The 15,137-nt window shown below is 39.3% G+C and overlaps 1 protein-coding gene across 3 annotated transcripts in view; it reads right to left on the bottom strand.

Moving 5' to 3' along the window:
• LOC134357865 (adenylate cyclase type 2-like) overlaps positions 1–15,137 on the bottom strand; it is a 523,538-nt gene that overhangs the window by 65,826 nt on the left and 442,575 nt on the right. For all 3 annotated transcript variants that reach the window (XM_063069584.1, XM_063069586.1, XM_063069585.1), the window contains exon 16: positions 8,164–8,248. In XM_063069584.1, coding sequence (XP_062925654.1) covers positions 8,164–8,248 — 85 coding nt within the window. The remainder of the gene's footprint in view (positions 1–8,163; positions 8,249–15,137) is intronic.

A 15,137-nucleotide genomic window follows, 5' to 3' on the forward strand; every position in this document is an offset into this window, starting at 1 on the left:
GGAAGCTTTTGGGTCAATGGCCTTTCATTGAAACTGGGAATAGTTAAAGAAATAGTTCTAAGATGGGAGAATGAAGGGGAAGGGAAATGGATCAATGGGTGTTGACAGGGTGAACGGTTGAAGAGATTAAACAACAAAAAAGGTGACTGTATAAGTATAAAGTAAGTGGTAATAGGGAATAGGGTTTTGAAGAAGGGTCTCAGCACAAAACATTGACTGTTTATTAATTTCCATAGATGCTGCCTGACCCCTGTTGAGTTCCTTCAGTATTTTTTGTGTGTTACTGTGGATTTCCAGCATCTGCAGAATCTCTTGTGTCACAGAATAATTCTCTGGGAGTATCAGAGAAATGTGCAAAGATTGCTGGGAATCTAATACAAAAGTCTGAGAATTGCTGAGGGCCAGACATCATCCTGATGAAGAACTGATTTACTTGGTCTGTCATGGAGGGTGTTGTGCAGCTCATCAAAGTCTGTAGACGTAACCCAATAATTCCAGTTACCTGTCACTTAGTTATCTGTCTCATTTCCCCTCCGGTTTTTCTTTTTGCCTTAAGCCTCCTGTGATGTCCCAGTGTGGCCCAATGTAAGTTGAGGTGTACATACAGTAAAGTCCTAATGAAGGGTCTCAGCCTGAAATATCGACTGTTTACTCTTTTCCATAGATGATGTCTGACCTGCTGAGTTCCTCTGGCATTTTGTGTGTGTTACTTACACAAGAGATTCTGCAGATGCTGGAAATCTTGAGGAACACACACACACACACACAATGCTGGAAGAACTCAGCAAGCCAGGCAGCATCTATGGAGGGGATAGATACTGCCTGATTTGCTGAGTTTATTCATTCATTTAGTGATACAGTCTTGAATAGGACTTTCCAGCCCAGTGAGGAGGCCTGCCCAGCAACGCACCCATTTAGAAAAGACGTGTCAGAAGGGCAATGTCATGATAATCGTTGGGGATTTTAACATGAAAGTGGATTGGGAAAACTAGGTCAATACTGGACCTCAAGAGAGAGAATTTGTAAAGTATCTGAACAATGGCTTTTTAGAACGGCTTGTTGTTGAGCCCATTAGGGGATCAGCTGTGCTGGACTGGGTGTTGTGCAATGATCTGGAGGTGATAAGAGAGCTTAAGGTTAAGGAACCCTTCGGGAACAGTGATCATAATATGATTGAGTTCACTTTGAAATTTGAGAAGGAGAAACTAAATTCCAATGTGTCAGTATTTTAGTGGAATAAAGGAAATTGCAATGGCATGAGAGGGGAACTGGCCAAAGTTGATTGGAAAGAGACACTAGTAGGAAGGACAGCAGAGCAGCAATGGCTGGAGTTTCTGCCAAAAGTGAGGGAAGTGCAGAACAGATATATTCCAAATAAGAAGTTTTTGAATGGATGAAGGACACTACCGTGGCTGAGAAGTGAAGTCAGAGCCAAAGTAAGAGCAAAAGAGAGAACGTACAGGGAAGCCAAAGTTAGTGGGAAGATAGAGGATTGGGAAGCTTTTAAAAACTTGCAGAAGGAACTAAGAAGGTCATTAAAAAAGAAAAGATGAATTATGAAAGGAAGCTGGTGACTAATATCAAAGAAGATACTAAAAACTTTTTTTGAAGTATATAAAGGGTAAAAGAGAGTTGAGGGTAGATATATAGGACCAATAGAAAATGACGCTGGAAATATTGTAATGAGAGACGCAGAGATGGCAGAGGAATTGAATGCGTATTTTGCATCAGTCTTCACAGTGGAAGACATCTGCAGTATACTGGACATTCAACAGTATCAGGGAAGTGAAGATTGTGCAGTGAAAATTACGACTGAGGAGATACTCAGGAAGCTTAATGGTCTGAGGGTGGATAAATCTCCTGGACCTGATGGAATGCATCCTCGGGTTCCGAAGGAAGTAGCTGGAGAGATTGCAGAGGCATTGACAATAATCTTTCAAGAATGGATAGATTCTGGCATTGTGCCGGATGACTGGAACATTGCAAATGTTACTTTGCTACTTAAGAAGGGTGGAGGCAGCAGAAAGGAAACTATAGACCTGTTAGCCTGACATCAGTGGTTGGGAAATTGTTGAAATCGATTGTTAGGGATGAGATTACGGAGTACCTGGAGGCACATGACAAGGTAGGCCAAAGCCAGCATGGTTTCCCGAAAGGAAAATTCTGCCTGACTAACCTACTGCAATTTTTTGAGGAAATTACAAGCAGGGTAGACAAAGGAGATGCAGTAGATGTGATGTACTTGGATCTTCAGAAGGCCTTTGACAAGGTGCCGCACATGAGGCTGCTTAGCAAGATAAGAGCCCACGGAATTACAGGGGAGTTACTAGCATGGGTGGAGCATTGGCTGATTAGCAGAAAACAGAGAGTGGGAATAAAGGGATCCGATTCTGGCTGGCTGCCGGTTGCCACTGGAGTTCCACAGGGGTCGGTGTTGGGACCACTGCTTCTTATGATGTTTGTCAATGATTTGGACTATGGGGTTAATGGATTTGTGGCTGAATTTGCTGATGATACAAAGATAGGTGGAGGAGCTGGTTGTGTTGAGAAAACAGAGAGATTTAGATAGTTTAGGGGAATGGGCAAAGAAGTGGCAAATGAAATAAAATGTTGGAAAGTGTATGGTCATGCACTTTGGTGGAAGAAATAAATGGGCAGACTATTATTTAAAATGCAGAGATGCAAAGGGACTTGGGAGTGTTTGTGCAGGATACCCTAAAGTTTAACCTCCAGGTTGAGTCGGTGGTGAAGAAGGCAAATGTAATGTTGGCATTCATTTCTAGAGGTATAGAATATAAGACCAGGGATATGATGTTGAGGTCTAAAAGGTACTCGTGAGACCACATTTGGAGTATTGTGTGCAGCTTTGGGCTCCTTATTTTAGAAAGGATATACTGACATTGGAGAGGGTTCAGAGAAGATTCACGAGAATGATTCCAGGAATGAAAGGGTACCATATGAGGGACGTCTGGCAGCTCTTGGGCTGTATTGCCTGGAGTTCAGGAGAATGGTGGGGGGAGGATCGCATAGAACCATTCCAGATGTTAAAAGGCCTGAACAGATTAGATATGGCAAAGTTATTTCCTATGGTAGGGGAGTCTAGGACAAGAGGGCATGACTTCAGGATTGAAGGACGTCCATTTAGAACAGAGGTGGAGAGAAATTACTTTAGTCAGTGGGTGGTAGATCTGCGGAATTTGTTGCCACGAATGGCTGTGGAGGCCAAGTCATTGGGTGGATTTAAGGCAGAGATAGATAGGTTCTTGATTAGCCAGGGCATGAAAGGGTATGGGGAGAAGGCAGGGCAGTGGGGATGACTGAAAGAATAGGATCAGCCCATGATTGAATGGTGGAGCAGACCCGATGGGCTGAATGGCCTACTTCTGCTCCTATATCTTATGGTCTTGTTTACAGTACTCTAATCATGGGACAACTTACAATGACCAATTAACCTAATAACTGGTACATCTTTGGACTATGGGAGGAAACTGGAGCACCCAGAGGAAACCCACGTGGTCGAGCGGAGAACATACAAACTCCTTACAGGTGGTGCTGGAATTGAACTCTGAACTCCAGAACATCCTGGGCTTTAATGGTGTCGTGGTAACCACTATGCTACTGTAGTGTCCCATTTTGTGTGTTTTAAATACTAATCACAGGCACAGAATCAGATTTCTAAGACTCTTTGGCAATATTGCAGGAGCGCTTTCACCATGCACTGCAGCTGTAAAGGCCCTCAGGAACAGCTAACAATGGGCACTAAATGTGGTCTATCAAGATCATCTACATTAAGAAGCACCTCGAAACATGGTCACAGCGATTCAACAGCAGAGCCCAAACCTGTGATTTCTACCATCATGAAGGACAGGGACTGCAATGGCTGGGATCTCACAACCTGCAGGTTCCACTTCAAGTCACATACCACCAGGCTCAAGAACAGCTTCTACCCTGCACTTATAAGACTATTGAATGGTACCCTCGTTTAATAAGGTAGACTGTGGACCTCTCAATTATACTTGTTATAATCTTCCACCTTATTGTCTACCTGCACTGAACTTTCTCTAGCAGATACACTTTATTCTACATTCTGTTATTATTGAAAAAGAAACATTAGATGAGCTCTATTTGTCACATGCACATTGAAACATGTGACAAATGGAAACATGTGAAGCATGAAACCCACAAGGGAGGAGAAGATGGCGACGCGACGCAGCGCGCGCAGCCTCTCTGGTGAAGTGATATTATATTTGTTAAATAGGGGCCGTGCACCATTCTGATTTGATGGAGACAGACGTGAGAAGCACGGGGGAACATCTGGAGAAACTTCTGAAATGCCCGGTTCGCTGCTGCTGCTACTGTGCGATCCAGAATCCCCAGAGGGAAGGCCACAAATCCTCGGCTTTGCCTATTGCCTGTTGCTGGGGCCGGGGTCGAAGCGCTCGGCAGAGATGGTGCTCGGTGCTCGGTGTCGGAAGACTGGTCGGAGGCGCAAAGTTTTCAGACGACCCAGAGTCAGACTGTGGTCGGGTGCTTCCAGGATGCTGCATCGGCAAGTTTGCGGCGCTGGAAGCTCATGGCAGGGAGAGTTTTTCTTCCTTCTACCGTCTGCGTGAGATGATGGGACTTTCGAGAGACTTTGAACTTTTTTTACTGTGCCCATGGCCTGTTCTTCATCAAGTTACGGTATTGCTTGCACTGTTGTAACTGTATCTTATAATTATGTGGTTTTTGTCAGTTTTTCAGTCTTGGTCTGTCTTGTGTTTCTGTGATATCACACCGGAGGAACATTGTATCATTTCCTAATGCATGCATTACTAAATGACAATAAAAGAGGACTGTGTGTCCTCATAATCTAATCTAATCTGAACATACAGTGAAGCCTGTTTGCTTCAACAACCAACACAGTTCAAGGATGTGCTGGGGGCAGCCAGCAAGTGTTGCCATGCTTCTGGTGCCAACACAGCATACCCACAACTTACTAACCCTCACCCGAATGTCTTTGGAATGTGGGAGCAAATTCTCGGAAGAAACCCACAAGGTAGCAGGAAGAACATACAAACTCCTTACAGGCAGTGGCAGAAATTGAAGCCCGAATGCTGGTGAGGTAGAGCATTGTGCTTGCTGCTCTGCTACGCTTGACTGCCTCAATGCATTGTGTACTGATTTGATCTGGATGAACAGTTTGCAAGACAAGCTTTTCACTATATATCATTTCATTTGACAATAATATACCAACCTGAAATCCATTTCCATCCTGACGTGGAAATAGATTGTCAGACCTGGTCCCAAATCTGGAATTCCTACCGACTGGGAGAATGGAAAGACTTTCCCCAGAATAGACAACAGGCCATTCGGCCCTTCGAGCCAGCACCGCCATTCACTGTGATCATGGCTGATTATCCACAATCAGTATCCAGTTCCTGCCTTATCCCCATAACCTTTGATTCTGCTATCTTTAAGAGCTCTATCCATCTCTTTCTTGAAAGCATCCAGAGACTTGGCCTCCACAGCCTTCTGGGGCAGAGCATTCCATATATCCACCACTCTCTGGGTGAAAAGGTTTTTCCTCAACTCCGTTCTAAATGCCCTACCCCTTATTCGTAAACTGTGGCCTCTGATTCTAGACTCACCCATCAGCGGGAACATGCTTCCTGCCTCCAGCGTGTCCAATCCCTTAATAATCTTATATGTTTCAATAAGATCCCCTCTCAGCCTTCTAAATTCCAGAGTATACAAGCCCAGTCGCTCCAATCTTTCAACATATGACAGTCCCGCCATCCCGGGAATTAACCTTGTGAACCTACGCTGCACTCCCTCAATAGCAAGAATGTCCTTCCTCAAATTTGGAGACCAAAACTGCACACAGTACTCCAGGTGTGGTCTCACCAGGGCCCTGTACAGCTGCAGAAGGACCTCTTTGCTCTGAAGGAATGCAGTGGTTCAGGAAGGCTGAACACCACTACCTTCTCAAGGGCAGTCAGAGATAAACAGTGGATGCTCACCTTGCCACTGATCCCAGACTCTGCAAAAGTACATTGAAAAATTCTAGTTCTTTACAATGAGTGAAGCTATCTATGATTATCAAACACAAAATGTTGGAAGAACTCAGCAGGTCAGGCAGCATCTATAGAGAGGAATAAGCAGTCAATGTTTTGGGCCAAGACCCTTCATTACAATTAGATTGCTCTGGATTTCCAGCATCTGCAGAATCTCTTGTGTTTATTCAAACATCCAATTTAAATCTCTTTTTACTTAGGAAGGAACAAAATTTTTTGTTCCTCCTGTTTTCAGTAGCCTCCGAATTTCATGTGTCATCCCACACCGTAGCAGGGACCCTTTTAAGGAAGTTAATGTTTAGATTTTGAGTGAGATCAGGATCCTCCCACAGCATTAACAGTTCACTACCATTCTCTGTCAACTACCTTCTCAATGAGATGAGATCAAAGAATTTTTCAATTACAGTAAACACCCCATTTTCGTCTGTTCTGACTACTCATCTAAGAACTGTGATACTTGTGAAATCATACTTCAACATAGTCAGTTGCTTCAGGGAAAGCAAACAGCAAAATTGTAAAAATAGGAAAAAAAAAAGGCACCAGCCGACATCTTGAAATAAACAGAACTATTTGTTTGCCTTCATTCATATTATGAATGCTGTTGGAAAAATTGATATTGTAGCAAATACTTGTATCACTTCATAAATAGCTTGGGTGACGCTAATTAAAAATTCTTTCTTGTGCCTTTTAAAATATACAAAATAGTGTTCTTTATTGCATCTAGGTATCATGATTTTGTTTGGAGAAGGAATGGCTGGTCACATTGAAACCAATGCACAATAGAGCCTTGCTGTACCCAGATCCCTCATAAAAAATATACTGAACTGCCAGTTTAGTATATCAATCCTCCAGTGGAAAATTCTCTAATCCAGCCTCTGTAGGTCATACAACTTTGGAATGGTTTAAGATGGCCCACTTGTCTCTTTTGAATGTCGTCCTATTTATGTTGAATCAGATTTATTGGAAATGATTCCCCCATGTTTTATTTCCAAATTACTTGTTCATGACAGCTCTAATGCTTTGATAGTTGAAATTATAAATGTCATAAGTCTGTTTGAGCTGTGGACCAGCTGTTCTCCTGGCAGAACTCAAGTGTGGTGCCCTCTTTATCAAGAAAAGGCTTTTGACACCCATCATGTAGGCTGAGTCATAAAAACCTGAGAACAATAGCACAGCATGACCAGCACCCACTGAACAGGACTGCACTTCAAACCAGCAGCCTGGGGGAAGGGTGTGAAAGCATGTTTTGTTTTGGGAAAAGAACAGCTTGGCTAAAATTGCCATATTTAACATTTATTTCAAGTTCAAGTTTATTGCCATTCAACCATATACAGCTGAACAAAATATTCTTCTTAGGGGGCCAAGGTGCAAAAGATATAGTCACACACAACACACATGGTTAGGAACCAGCACACACTCACAAAATAGTATTAGCACAAGTCCCTAAGAGGCCTGGCCTGAAAATTAACCAGTTCATGGGATAGGTTGACATACAGTGGGAGGTGTATATTTATGTAAGTCTGTATAATTGTCACGATCTGCGCTGGCAATATCAGAACCCAAGTGCGGAGGAATGAAAGACTCTGATGTAGTGATGGCAACTAGAGTTTATTCATAATAATTCCAAAAGAACATCGGTGGCTTGGCCGAGTGACATCATGAGAAGTAACATTCTCAAAACTAGGACCCCGTGATTGTGCTACTGGGGAATCCACTTAAATAATACAAGTAACCACAGAAACCCTGAGCCTATCAAAATAAACTTAACAAGCTTAAATAGAAGGCACCAGGAGACCACATTACAAAGGGTATGTCACTGGAGAAAAACACAAGAAACTCTAAATGATTCATGACTATCGTTAGACAACAATGAACTAGTTCAGGTGTTCTGAAGATCTCAGTGCCCAATGCTCTCTGGCACCCCACACAGGCCTGAAACACTCATTACAATAATGTTACTGGCACAATTATAATAAAACAAGCAGGGTGATGTGTCATGAACGACTTGTGGGTGGAAATCAAACACTTCCTGCCAGGAATCTCTCCATGTTACTTCACAAGAATAATTTATTGTTATCTTCACCTCAGGCAAAAGATATAAACCTACCAGAAGCTGGCCAGCAAAACAGGTGAAGAGGATGAAAACGAGAATGAGGAAAGCAGTTCCAAAGGAAATCGCAAGAACAGGCGTCCTGGAACAAATCAAAACATTCTATTTAATATAGGTGCATTCTTGATGAATTACACACGTCAACATTATCAGAATTAGCAAAGACATATTTCAGTTTTTGCCAGCTATCAAGTCTAAAAATATCACAAATATTTGAACTGCAGCTACTTTTGACATGTCCAGTGCTACATAACAAACCCAACAAGAGGCAATGAGACATTAAGAAATTAAATAAAATTGAGAAATACAACCTCTAATATCTTGCACAGCTGCCGCAGCGGGCACAACTCAAGAGCCCAGTGTGTTGAAGCAACTGAGTAGATTTTGCAGTCAAGAATGGAGTTTGAATTCACAGTGGTTTAACTCAGGGCTGAGATTGATAGGAAATGGGGTAGCATTACTTACTAAATCACTACACTGCAGTGACGTTATTTCCAAGTTTATTATTTTCCTTGTGTTTCTAATCTCAGCCACCTCGGGAAAATGATAACCCGAAATCCTGCCCATCAAAAGAGGGAAAACTTAGCAATAAAACACATCTAGTACCTTCAAGAAATTAATTCATTCATGCCCGGGTGGAGGCTGAACCTTGGATTGCACATAGCTTTTGTCATGATTAATCATGGCATTAATAAAAAAGATAAAGTGGATGCAATCAGTTAGGTTCATTGACCCTGCTAACATGTACTGCAGAGTCAAATCTGTAACATAAAAGACTTTATTTGTTACATGAACCTTAGGTTAAATGTTCTGCAAATTTGTGTATACAGAGATAAAATGATTGGTATGGTAGCCTATTATCTGGGATGGATTATTATCCAGCATCCTGAACTGTTGATCTGAAGGTGTGAGTATGAGTCCCACATCACAGTTACAAACTGTAAACTCCTGTAACTAAACACACCAGGAATACTAAAAAAGTTCAGCAATGATAACAGTGAAACCACCAGAATGGTAATAAAATCTATCTGTTTAATAATATCCTTTAGGGAAAAAAAAAGATCTGAAATTTCTTTTTTTTGGTCTCGCCTGTATGTGAGTCCAAACCTACTGATATGGCTGACTTCTGAAATGGGTCAGAAAGTTACTCATTTCAATGAGCAATAAATGCTGGTTCTCTTAGCAATATCCATACCTGGTGAATGAATATAAATTGTAGAAAATATGTATTAATATACTGTATTACAGAATCAAATGCCTAGAGGTGTACAAAACAGGAACAACATTATCTATGATTCTATATCCATTTCAGATCATGCTCCACTTAAGCTTTCTATTAAAATTCTGGCCAATGTACAAAATAATAGACAATGGCGTTTTAATTCGCTGTTGCTTCAGGACTCGGACTTTGTTAACTTTATGAATGAACAGATTGATCTTTTTTTTACAATTAACTATACAGAGGATATTTCTGTTAACATTCTTTGGGATACTTTTAAAGCTTATATTCGTGGTCAGATTATCTCGTATTCTGCTGCTTTGAGGAAGAAGCAGAAGCAGCAGGAGTTGGTAATTGTGGACAAGATTAAGGAAATTGATAAGAAATATGTTATAGCTCCTTCTGAGGAGTTATATAAACAAAGAACTGAACTTCAAATGGAACACAGTTTATTACTCTCGTCCTCGATTGTAAACCAATTAAAGAAAACAAGAAGTGAATTTTATGTACACAGTGACAAAATTGGTAAACTGTTGGCTAATCAATTGAAGTCTAATTATGCTAAATCTCAAATTAATCAGATTTATAACCAAAATGATCGATTAATATTTGATCATGTGGGGATTAATCAAACCTTCTGTGATTTTTACTCTTCCTTATATCAATCAGAGTCTCCTCGAGATTCTAAATATATGAATGATTTTTTAGATAATTTGGACTTCCCTGAGATTTCACAGGATATGGTTTCTATGTTAGATTCTCCTATTACCATGGATGAGATTAAGAATGTTATTTTCTCTATGAATTTGGGGAAAGCTCCTGGCCCTGATGGGTTTACCGTAGAATTTTATAAATGTTTTGCTCCTTCATTAATCCCTTGGCTTTGTAGGGTTTTTGAGGCTTCATCGAAACTTGGTAAACTTCCTGAATCTTTTAATAGAGCGTCAATTTCTTTAATATTAAAGAAGGATAAAGATCCTGCTCAATGTACATCTTATAGACCAATATCTTTATTAAATGTTGATTCTAAAGTTTTTTCTAAGTTATTAGCAAATAGATTAGAAAAAGTACTTCCCTCTATTATTTCGGAAGACCAAACGGGTTTTATTAAAGGTCGTTACTCTTTTTATAATATTCGTACACTGTTAAATATCGTTTATACTCCCTCACAAAATGTTCCTGAGTGTGTTATCTCTTTAGATGCCGAGAAAGCTTTTGATAGAGTAGAATGGCCTTATTTATTTAAGGTGCTTGAAAGGTTTAATTTCAGCTTGAAATTTATATCCTGGATTAAACTCTTATATTATTCTCCTGTGGCCTCGGTCCGTACTAACTCTTTAAGTTCACCTTTTTTCTCTCTTTTTTGAGGTACTCGACAAGGCTGTCTCTTAGTCCCTTATTATTTGATATTGCATTAGAACCTCTTGCAATTGCCATTCGTGATTCTCCAAATATTACTGGGATAACTCGGGGCTTAAAGTCCCATAAATTATCACTCTATGCTGATGATTTACTTTTATATATTTCTAATCCTCAAAAATCCATCCCGGCTGTTTTAGAGTTATTAGCACAATTTGGTCTTTTTTCAGGTTATAAATTAAATCTTAGTAAGAGTGAACTCTTTCCGATTAATAAACAACTTCCCTTATATTATAAATTTCCATTTAAATTGATTAATAATTATTTTTCATATCTTGGGATTAAAATTACTTGTAAATACAAAGATTTATTTAAGACTAACTTTTTACCATTAATAGACCATATTACTCAACTTTCATCTAAATAGCTTCCTTTATATTTAACTTTGATTGGTCGTATTAACGCAGTTAAGATGTTTTTTTTGCCAAAATTTTTATATATATTTCAGGCGTTACCAATCTTTGTTCCAAAATCTTTTTTTGACAAAGTTGACTCTAAAATTACTTCATTTATTTGGCAGAATAAAAACCCGAGACTGGGTAAAATACATTTACAGAAAGCTAAGAGAGATGGAGGCTTAGCATTACCTAACTTTAGATTTTATTATTGGGCAATTAATATTTGACATATGAAATTCTGGTTACTGGACCAGGATATACTATCCATTCCTAAATGGGTAGCATTGGAATTACAATCTGTTCAGGGTTTTACACTTGGCTCTATTTTAGGTTCCTCTCTTCCTTTTGATTGGAAACGCCTTAAACAGGTGTCTAACCCGATAGTTAAATATACCTTGCGTATTTGGTTTCAATTCAGAAAATTTTTTGATCTTAATCAATTTGGGTTAGTGATTCCTATTTTAGGTAACATATTTTTTCCTCCCTCTTTTACGGATCGTGCTTTTCAAATTTGGAAGACTAAGGGTATTTCACGGTTTTTGGATTTATTTTTAGATGGTTCCCTTATGTCTTTTGAACAATTATCTAATAAATATAATTTATCAAGAATACATTTTTTTAGATATTTACAAGTTAGAAATTTTCTAAGTACTATACTTTCTTCCTTTCCAATGCTCCCTCCTACATACATTTTAGATACTATAATCAACCTTAATCCATGTCAGAAAGGTGCATCGGCTATGATTTATAATATTATTATGAAACTTAGGAAAGCTCCATTTGATAAGATTAGGGTAGGTTGGGAACAGGAATTGGGGTTTACCATTTCTGTGGATGACTGGGGGCAGATTTTACAATTAGTCAATACTTCTTCTATCTGTGCTAAACATTCCCTAATTCAATTTAAAGTTGTTCGTAGAGCTCATATGTCCAAAGATAAGTTAGCGCGCTTTTATTCTCATATTAATCCTTTTTGTGATAGATGTCCGGGGCAGATAGCCTCTTTAACTCATATGTTTTGGTCTTGCCCTACTTTGGAAACTTTTTGGAGAGACATTTTTAATATTATCTCCAAGGTACTGAATATAGATATCTCTCCTCACCCTATTACTGCTATCTTTGGACTACCTAAAATTTCCAGTAATCTCTCCCCTTCAGCCCGTAGAATGATTGCATTTCTTACTTTAATGGCGAAAAGATGTATCTTACAACATTGGAAAGAGCTTAATGCTCCAACCACCTTTTTTTGGTTTTCTCAGACGATGTTATGCTTGAACTTGGAGAAAATTAGAAGCAATCTTTTTGACTCCTCATTTAAATTTGAACAGACTTGGAGATCTTTTATTCAATATTTTCATTTAATGTAATATATACCCTTCTTGTTTTTTTCACTGTTTTTAATGGAGGTCGGGATTGAGGATGTGATTTTAAGTTTAACTCTGTTTGGTTTCAAGTTAGCCCATTGCTTTGCTTTGCTTTTAGTTAGTTGCACGGTGGGTTTTTTTTGGGGGTTTTTTTTTCTTTTTCTCCATTGATATATATATAAAATTAGTGTACTATAATGTTACCTTGGTATGTTATGTTTAAATTACATTGTTCGTAGTATTTTTTTTGTATTAATATCTTCTGTAATTTTATTATATTCTAACAATGTATTAGTGTCTATATGGCTTACTTTTTTGTATACTTATTTAATAAAAAGATTTAAAAAGAACATTATCAGTCAATTTTGATTATTGCCGAATGAAAACCGAAGTCAAAAGAAATCATGTATACAAGGTCACAAACTGGAGAAAATCTGCAGATGCTGGAAATCCAAAGTAACACACATAAAATGCTGGAGGAACTCAGCAGGTCAGACAGCATCTATGGAAAAGAGTAAACAGTCGATATTTCGGGCTGAAACCCTTCATTAGGACTATATATTTATAAATATTCAAATATTTATATGTACAAGGCAATAATGAAAATATAGTTTTGAAGCATCATTAAATACTTGCTTTCTGATTATTAAAAATGACAGTGTTGATGTTTTTTTAACTTGTAAAGAGTTTTATACTTCAACTCTGCACCTTTACAACTATTATAGAAATAATGTATTTCTCCATTATTATGTATCACTTGGCATGTGGCCAAGTGGTTAAGGCATTGGTCTAGTGATCTGAAGGTCGCTAGTTTGAGCCTCAGCTGAGGCAGCGTGTTGTGTCCTTGAGCAAGGCACTTAACCACACGTTGCTCTGCGACGACACCAGTGCCAAGCTGTATCGGCCCTAGTGCCCTTCCCTTGGACAACATTGGTGTCGTGGAGAGGAGAGATTTGCAGCATGGGCAACTGCTGGTCTTCCATACAACCTTGCCCAGGCCTGCACCCTGGAAACCTTCCAAGGTGCAAATCCATGGTCTCGCGAGACTAACGGATGCCTATGTATCATAGATCAGTCTTATGCAGAAAATCACCTTGACCAGCCTCCAGGGTCAGAAGAAACAGAATGGTAATGATTAATCAGTCTATCAAAACTTTCACTGAAACCTCAATGGCTACCCTGTCTCTGGAGCTGTTTCCTGGAGTAATGTCGGGAGGTAATTCGTGATTTATTAATTAACTTTTCTTGTCAGCCCAGGTGGCAAAAACAAAATTTAGTCACTGGGAAAAGCTTAAAATAGTGGTAATTTTTACTCTGATTTGACTTTATATTCACATTGTCCTTTATTGTCACTGGTGTTGACATTGGGTTTATTTATTTATTTATTCATTCATTCATTTAGAGATACAGCACATTTCAGGTCCTTCTGGCCCAACGAGCCATGCTACCCACGGGGTGGGGTGGGAGGGGGAGGTGGGGCATTATCAGAAGTTTGAGAAATCAATGTTCATGCCATCAGGTTGAAGGCTACTCAGATGGAGTATAAGTTGTTGCACCTCCAACCTCAGTATGGCCTCGTCACGACAGTAGAGGAGGCCACGGACTGACATGTCGGAATGAGAATGTCTATGAAAGATGTATTAATAAGGTAAGTAGGCATCATGCATTTAATTAAAATTACATTTATATTATTTAAATTACATATCTCATATATTTAACTGTAAAGGATAATTTGTTTCCAAACAGCAAAGGAAGAAGAAGAAGGTCCAGATTTCCCTTGACAACACTGAGATATGGGTCGGTGGGCCGAGGCAGAATCATAGTCCTGTGCTGTACTCTGTGACTATGAGGGCAAAAGTCAATGTAGAAGCCAGCTTATTTCTATACACGGGTACAGGACGGGTGCAATGAAAAACTTACCTGCAACAGCATCACAGACAGAATAAAGTCCTGATATTTCCTGACATTAATGAGTGATTAAATTCAAACCTCCTCAGAAACCCGCAAGGATTTATTTAAACTAATGATAGAAAATAGAATAGATTTAATTTAGAGTCTAAACTTTAGACCACTTTCGATGAAGATTAAAATGCTTTTGGGCCATTGGTGATTATCATAACCACTTCTTCTCCAGACAAGTAGAGGCCAGAGATGATTCAGGAATAGATAGGCAAATATGTGATGCCTGCAAAGAGATGAAATACGCATTGCTTCTACCTAAAGGTCTGGGAGGTCAGCACAGCAGCCTCCATTGTTACTGGACTTCAGATTTTGTGAGCCATTTGATTTTGCACACTGACTATCTGTGATGCACATGGCTTGTGAAAGATGGAGGCAATGCATTTTAGAGCTAAGCCGACGAGTGAAAGGAAGAAGGAATAATTCATCTTCCAAGCTGCAGCTTCGCTCTTAGAGTCAGAATCAGAACCAGGGATTATTATTACTGACATAAATCATGAAATTTGTTGTTTTGCAGCAGCAGAGCAGCGCAAGACATAAAAAATTGCTTGAAGACTCATAAATAAATAAGCAAACAGAGAGACAAACAAATAAATTAAAAAATATATATAG

Source organism: Mobula hypostoma, chromosome 17 (assembly GCF_963921235.1).
Source record: "Mobula hypostoma chromosome 17, sMobHyp1.1, whole genome shotgun sequence".
In the NCBI taxonomy this organism is placed as follows: domain Eukaryota; kingdom Metazoa; phylum Chordata; class Chondrichthyes; order Myliobatiformes; family Myliobatidae; genus Mobula; species Mobula hypostoma.